Source organism: Nothobranchius furzeri, chromosome 4 (assembly GCF_043380555.1).
Source record: "Nothobranchius furzeri strain GRZ-AD chromosome 4, NfurGRZ-RIMD1, whole genome shotgun sequence".
NCBI classification, from domain to species: Eukaryota; Metazoa; Chordata; class Actinopteri; order Cyprinodontiformes; family Nothobranchiidae; genus Nothobranchius; species Nothobranchius furzeri.
This window is the reverse complement of record NC_091744.1, coordinates 71,956,434-71,963,741: the sequence shown is the minus strand read 5'-3', so window position 1 is coordinate 71,963,741 and position 7,308 is coordinate 71,956,434. Positions and strand designations below refer to the sequence as shown.

General features: G+C 40.7%; 1 protein-coding gene across 5 annotated transcripts; it reads left to right on the top strand.

The window, feature by feature from the left end:
• The first annotated feature begins 388 nt into the window (after positions 1-388).
• On the top strand, positions 389-6,785 carry LOC107388879 (receptor-interacting serine/threonine-protein kinase 3). Of its 5 annotated transcripts, XR_011520354.1 has the most exons (14): positions 389-525; positions 781-969; positions 1,056-1,592; positions 1,670-1,719; positions 1,869-2,021; positions 2,128-2,210; positions 2,298-2,358; positions 2,441-2,490; positions 2,561-2,710; positions 2,868-2,904; positions 3,005-3,247; positions 3,324-5,344; positions 6,186-6,263; positions 6,674-6,785. XR_011520354.1 is itself a non-coding variant. In XM_054732704.2 (13 exons), exons 2-13 carry the CDS (start codon positions 821-823, stop codon positions 3,329-3,331), a joined length of 1,455 nt encoding a protein of 484 aa, XP_054588679.2. In that variant the 5' UTR covers positions 389-525; positions 781-820; the 3' UTR covers positions 3,332-5,539. The 5 variants fall into 5 exon arrangements, 1 of the variants encoding a protein (XP_054588679.2); XR_011520352.1 differs by lacking the exon at positions 6,674-6,785 and having other exon boundaries at positions 6,099-6,240; XR_011520353.1 differs by lacking the exons at positions 6,186-6,263; positions 6,674-6,785 and having other exon boundaries at positions 3,324-3,666; positions 5,227-5,539.
• The last annotated feature ends 523 nt before the right edge of the window (positions 6,786-7,308 follow it).

Sequence of the window (7,308 nt, the reverse complement as noted above, 5' to 3'; positions counted from 1 at the left end):
ACAGAGACACACAGGACAAACAACCATGCACACACACACTCACACCTAAGGACAATTTAGACAGACCAATTAACATAACAGTCATGTTTTTGGACTGTGGGAGGAAGCCGGAGTACCCGGAGAGAACCCACGCATGCACAGGGAGAACATGCTAACTCCATGCAGAAAGATCCCAGGCTGAGAAGCGAACCCAGGACCTTCTTGCTGCAAGGCAACAGCTCTAACCACTGCGCTACTGCGCAGCCTGATGTGAAGTCCTGTAGCTTTAAATTCTGTAAACAACCATTCCTTTCTAGACATTACAGCCTAACACGTGAGTCATATAACAGGAAGGAGGGGGAGGGATTTATTTTTTTTATGTTTGGTGTTCACTGATCTACATGACGGTTGAAGTCCCGCCCGTCTGCTACAACTTCAGTCTGCACACGGAACAGAAACAGGAAGCTGAGACTTGCAGCGTCTTTTTCTCTCATGTTTGGGCTCAACTTTTTAAACCTTCAGTGGTTTCATTTGAGTGGATATTAGGTAGGTAGAAGCCATGAAACTAAATTAAATACAAAGTGCATGTGGAGACTGTATACATACATACATACATATATATATATATATATATATATATATATATATATATATATATATATATATATATATACATGTACATATTTATTTTTTTATGTATTATTCACAGTCATAATCTTTGCATTGCAGAAATCAAGGAATTAAGCAATTTTATTAATGTTAAATGCAAAAATAAACCAAATGCTCCTTCATTTTCACTAGATTTTGAGGTTAAAAGCTGCCTCCTTAAGTGTAAAGGAGGATGTCACAGATGAGCAGTGAAGTGATTAAAGACACAGATTTGGACGAATGGAGACCGATCGGATCTGGTGGATTTGGAAGTGTCTGGAAGGTCAGACACAAAACATGGCGGCTTGATTTGGCCGTTAAGCTGCTTCATAATACTTCAAGGTAATTTAACAGTGTGTTGACCGTTGCTGAAGACTTGTGTCATTTTCCTGCTGGTTTAAATTTGTAACTTCAAGTTCTCGTTACAGCCCAGCTGAGATCAAGGATCTAAACACGGAGGCTAACCACATGAAAAGTTTATTTTTTGAGTTTGTGGTGAGACTTTATGGAACTTATGATGGAACGCCATCTTCTGAAGAGTACAGGCGGCGGGGTTTAGTCATGGAGTACATGAGAAGGGGATCGATTGAGACCCTGCAGAAGGAAATGGCCGGCCCTCCTCCTCTGCCTCTGGCGTTCCGTTTGGCTCATCAAGTGGCTCTAGGAATGAACTTCCTCCACTCCAAGGGAGTTTTGCACTGTGATCTAAAACCAAGCAATGTGCTGCTGACTGATGAATTCAACGCAAAGGTAAGGTGTTGCTTAAGTTCAGTCAGTTCCAAAACTCTAAACCCAGTGTATTGTTTGCTGTTGCAGCTGGCAGACTTTGGTCTGTCGAGGGTTTCCGCCAGTGTTTTGGACAAACGTAAAATCCCATCAGAAGAGGTTGGAGGCACTTATAAATACATGCCACCCGAAGCTTTTGATTTATCCTATGAACCAGTTCGTTCTTTTGACATATACAGGTAAACTAAACACTTGCATTGATGTAAATCCTAGTTCAAAAAAATTGAAATATTCTAAAATGTTCTCCTTTTTTAAGTTATGGCATCCTCCTCTGGTCCATCGTTACTGGTCAAGAACCATACAGAGGTAAAGTTGGGTTTATTGTGATCTGCTTACCCATAAGTGAAACTGCCACAACTGTTTGAGCTGTTTTCACAGGACTTTCCATTACATTTTATCTATATTTTACCTTCACATAAAGCTTCATTACTAAGTTTTAACTAAATCTCTTTTAGGCAAATTCTATTCCCTCGTAGAAATGTTGATTCGAAGAGGAGGAAGACCAAAAGTTGATTTTTTCCAGAAACAGGAACAAGGGATGAAGGAGCTAGTTACCCTTATGACACAGTGCTGGGATGGGAACCCAAAGAATAGGCCAAAATCTGAAGGTAAGAATGTTTAAGACCATTCCTGCTTTTTGCAAATAAAATGGACTTCGGTGATGTTTTTTGTCATGACCTAATCTCTGGAATAAAACTGTTGGGTCTCTTCCAGACATCACAAAAGACACTGAAGGGTTGTTCTTAAAGCACAAGTGCAAAGTTGATGTTGCTGTTCATAAAGTCTTATTAGAGTTGGTATGAAACATCTTTATGAAATCTGGGACAGCTGATTCCATTTTCTCCCTTTTATAAAGAAAATCTAATATTTGCTTCTCTCTATAGGATTCCCAAAGTGGAAATTCTCAGGCAAATGAAGCAGCAGGAGCCAGTCCACGTACTCCAGGTAGATTTTCTTAAGCATGTTTAATGAGCTGAATAATTAAGTAGCTAAGTATCATAATGCAAATAGTTTTTTTCTGTTTCAGAAAATGCATTGTTGAACGATGTTGTGGATAATTCAAGGGTTTTCACGCAGGTATTCTTGAAATTTTGGCTAATGAAATTTCAAAAGGTATGATAATCATTATTCATTAGCTTGTTTTTAGCATGTTCAGGGTTTTGGAGGAGCTAGCACCTTTCCTGGCTGTCAACCAATAAGAAATGTGATACGCTCTGAGCAGATGATTGGTCCGTCACAGGTCCAACACGTAGAAACTCTTGTTCAACCACCAGGCATGGACGCAGTCACTCCAATGGTCAGTTTAGACTCATGAAATTAGCTGACATTATTATATTTAACAGTTATTTTGATGCATATTTACTATGATAGGAATTGTTTGTCTGGTCACAGAGTAAAAATAAAACAAAAAAAAAAGTCAAATGTTTTTAACCCTAAAGTCTTTTTACCAACAGACATCTGACAGAGTTTGTCTGACACAGAGCGAGAAAGGTTTGTAATTTTAGTCACCTTTCAAATTTAATTGAACCCATGATTAACAAAGGGTCTTGTTCTATTAGTTTCTGTTTTTGTTCTTTTCCATTTAAATCAGCAAAGTTTGTTGATGACAAGAAGCCAGTGATAGTACAGCGAGCTTCCCGAGTGATGGCCGTGGTTGAAGTGCTTGGAAACAAAGTCCATCAAGAAAGTTACTCCGAGATTCGAGCTGAAATAACTTCCCAGGACCAAATGAGAGCTCTTTATGATGGGCCGCTGCGATCAGGCGGGGAGCCAGTCAAAGCTGCCTTCTATGATTTTCTTAAAATTCACGAGCAAAATTTGATGGAGGACCTTGGTACGGTTTGCCATTTTTACTCACACAAGTTTTCATACGTCATTCAGGATTTTAAGTTCATGTTCTTTCCCTTCAGGTGGCTAATTCCTGCAGAGGTCAACAAAGCCCTTTCCCTACCTATATTCTTTTTCGTCTGTCCCTCCGCCTGTCCATCCATCCATCTTTTGATCAATCCATTTTGTATTATCCAAGCTCAGAGGATAATACATGAGGATAACAGGCTCATGAGGGAAGCCCAGGCATTCATCCTCCCTGTGACATTCCCCAGCTTCCTCTGGGGATCCCCAGGCACTTCCAGGCTAGAGAGGATACATAATCCCACCAGCGGTCTTCCCAGAGGTCTCCTCCCAGTGGGACATGCCTGGAAAACCTCTAGAGGGAGGTGACCAAGCTTCCCAATCAGCCTCCTCAGCTAAATGGTGATATATTTATTTGATATAGTGCCTTCTAGAGTTCTAGAACCCCCCCAAGGAGCTTTACAACCCCCCCCCCCCCCCAACACACACACACACCCTGGTGTTGGTGAGCTACAGTGTAGCCACAGCTGCCCTGTACTGACAGAAGCAAGGCACATTGGTTCCTCTGACCACCACTAGCACGCAAGACGGGTGTCTCGCCTAATGACACAACAGTGACAGAATGAGTGGGGTTCAAACCTGAAACCTTTTGATAACAGGCAGACATTTAACTTCTCTGCCAGCATAGGATGCCAGACTCCCTAACTTTATCTCTGAGGCTCAACCCGGCCACCTTGTGAAGGAATCTCATTGTAGCTGCATGTATCCGCTACACAAATCATTTGTTGCCAAGTAGTTTTTTATTTATGGAGAATAATCAATGTTTCCAGGACTGGTTTAAAGAAACTTCCATTTCTCTGACCCTGAAAGACTACCTCCAGGACAGAGAGTAGAAGAGTATTTTTAGATCATTTTGGCCCAATCTCACATTTGGTCATTCAGTCAAGAACACAAAATTTTTGATTTTGCATATTTTATACTGCAGTTTCTGTCCATGGTGTTACAATACTTCATAATTATAAACAATGATCCATGTGTGTGACATATATTTTCATTTCTTTCATTTTGTCTTTAATTCCCAGTTTATTAGCCCTAATCCTCTTTTATTGTAAAGTTGGGGGACGCATGGATTCCACTCAGTAGCAGCAGATTCTGGAGACCAATGTCCAGGAATCCGTGACAAAACTGAAGCTGCACCGGGGCTGGATCTTTCAACAAGACAACGACTCTAAGCACTGCTCAGTATCGACTAAGGCATTTATGCAGAGGAACAAGTACAATGTTCTGGAATGGCCATCTCAGTCCCCAGACCTGAATATTATTGAAAATATGTGTGACATAAAGAGAGTTGTCCACGCGTGGAAGCCATCAAACCTGGATGAACCAGAGACGTTTTGTAAAGAAGAATGGTCCAAAATACCTTCAACCAGAATCCAGACTCTCATTGGAACCTATAGGAAGCATTTATAGGATGTTATTTTTGCAAAAGGAGGATCCAGGTTTCTGTCTTGGGGCCCCTTCTCTTCATTATCTACCTCATTCCACTTGGTCATATCCTTCACAAATTTAACATTAATTTTCACTGCTAAGCAGATGACACCTAGCTTTACTTTAACTTAAAACCCCAATCTCCACTTCCACTCCCCTCCCTCTCTTCCTGTCTAGCTGAAATTAAATCTTGGTTCACCACAAATTTTCTAAACCTTGACAGTGACAAAACAGAAATCCTTTTAATTGGCACCAAATCCACCTTATCCAAAGCTCCAAGATTTTCTCTTACTGTTGATTCCTCCTCTGTTTCTCTTTCCCTGCGGGTTAAGAGCCTGGTTGTCATCTTGACATCACTCTTTCATTTCAATCCCACATCAATAACATCACTTGGTCTGCCTACTTCCACCTCCTCAATATTAATCGCCGTCGCCCCTCTCTAACCCCCCACTCTGCTTCTATACTTGTTCACAGCCTTGTCACCTCAAGAATCGACTACAGCAATTCACTCCTATTTGGTTTACCACAAAAGTCCATCCATAAGTTCCAACTGGTCCAGAATTCTGCTGCACACATCATCCCTAAAACCCCTGTGAGTCACCATATCAGCCCTGTCCTGCAACAGCTTCAATGGCTTCCTGTTAGACAACGCATTGATTTCAAAATCCTTCTCCTCACATTTTAAGCTATCCATAACCTTCCCCCCCATACCTGTCTGACCTCATTCACATTATCTCTCCCATCCGTTCCCTCAGATCATCATCCTCTATCACTCTCTCTGTCCTACCTTTCCTTCTCAGCTCTATGGGGAGCAGAGCTTTCTGCAGCTCTGCTCGCCGTCTCTGGAATTCTCTCCCTCAAGCCATCCATAACTCTGACTTGCTCTCCTCCTTTAAATCTCGACTCAAAACCCAACTCTTTCAGACTGCATACTGCTAGTGTCACCTTTTCCATCTTCATTGATTTTATTATCGAGTTTGTATTTTTAGGCTTCTGTGTGTGATTTATGCTGTTTTTAACTTGGTTTCTTTGTTGTCATTTTATGGCTGTAACGTGTCCTTATTGTTATTATTATTATTATTATTATTATTATTATTATTATTATTATTATTATTAGTAGTAGTAGTAGTAGTAGTAGTAGTAGTAGTAGTAGTAGTAGTATTACATTTTTCGTATATTTGTATGCTTTCACTGAAGTGCCAGAATCAATCCATGCTTCTAAGACAGTTTCATGGTTAGTTTATGGAAAGTGTCCTTCTGATGATGTGGGCACTTCCGAGAAGAACATTCTTCTGGATTTCTTGGACTGCTGGGTTTCCAGGAATCTGTTTTGTTCTCTTTTCCAGTCCCTTCTTGATGAGGCCAAGTGCACCCACTACGACGGGTATTGTTGTTGTCTTCATCCCCCACATTCTTGTGACTTCTATTTCCAGGTCCTTGCACTTTGATAGCTTTTCAAGCTCCTTGGTGGTGACATATTTTTCAGATGGGATGGTCATGTCAATCATGAGGCAAGTCTTCTCTTCTTTGTTTTTGATGATTATGTCTGGTCTGTTGGCCATGATTTCTCTGTCTGTGTTGATTGGCATGTCCCACAACACTGTGATGTTGTTGTTTTCAGTCACTGTTGGTGGTTGGTGGACTTTCCTGCAGTTTATCCATGCTGTACTCAGGTTTTTCTTCTTCCCCTTGCTGTCTTCCAGTATCATCTTGTTGATCAGGAGTTGGTCTTTGCTTCCATAACTTCCTCTCTTACAGCCTTTTTGTTCTAGTGGTAGCATGTTGTTGTTGTTGTTGTCGAGGAAGGTGCATCTTCTCTCTGTGATGATAATTGTGAGGATCTTGCACATCGTTGGTAATGTAACAGAATGAAATGACTGTTTTCCACCAAAAGTCATTTTCCCCCTCTCCTTTGACACAGAACTAATCTGCACGAGACTGCCTCAAGGTCATGCATTTGCTTCAAAACTGCTTCTTTCCAGCTCAAGAGAAGAATGAAGACAAAGGACTCTCTCCTTTTAATAAATCAAAGAACTCTATTTTTAATAAAGCTACTCAAACAAAGTTTTAGTCATTAATAAGATGTGACTAATCTGTGAAATCAAAGTATTAATTACTTTATTATAATCCTATAGAATATAATAAGTAATATGACTTTAAATGATTCCACTAGGACTGATCTCACGCAGCATTAAGACATGACACATTGCTTTTACTGATCCAATCAGAATCTGCCAGATCTGACGGAGGCGTGGTTTTGGTGGTGCTTGGTAAATCTGTCATCTTTTCATTCGACCATAAACCAAAACATCTGAAGTATAAAATTATGCCCAGATCATCTTTAACGCCAGTCCAAGCGTTTGAGAGAAGTTGATGGAATGGCCAATCCGTAACTTTCATCTTCAGCCGAAAGAGCCAACGACAAGCTGGATAAACACTGTTGCTGTTCCAACTGCTGCAACGGTTCCTTTCAGAATAAAAGCTGAACTATCACGACCCCATTTTGGGTCTTGTTTGATGCCGATAAACTGTCATGACCCGGAAGTATCTCAAGAC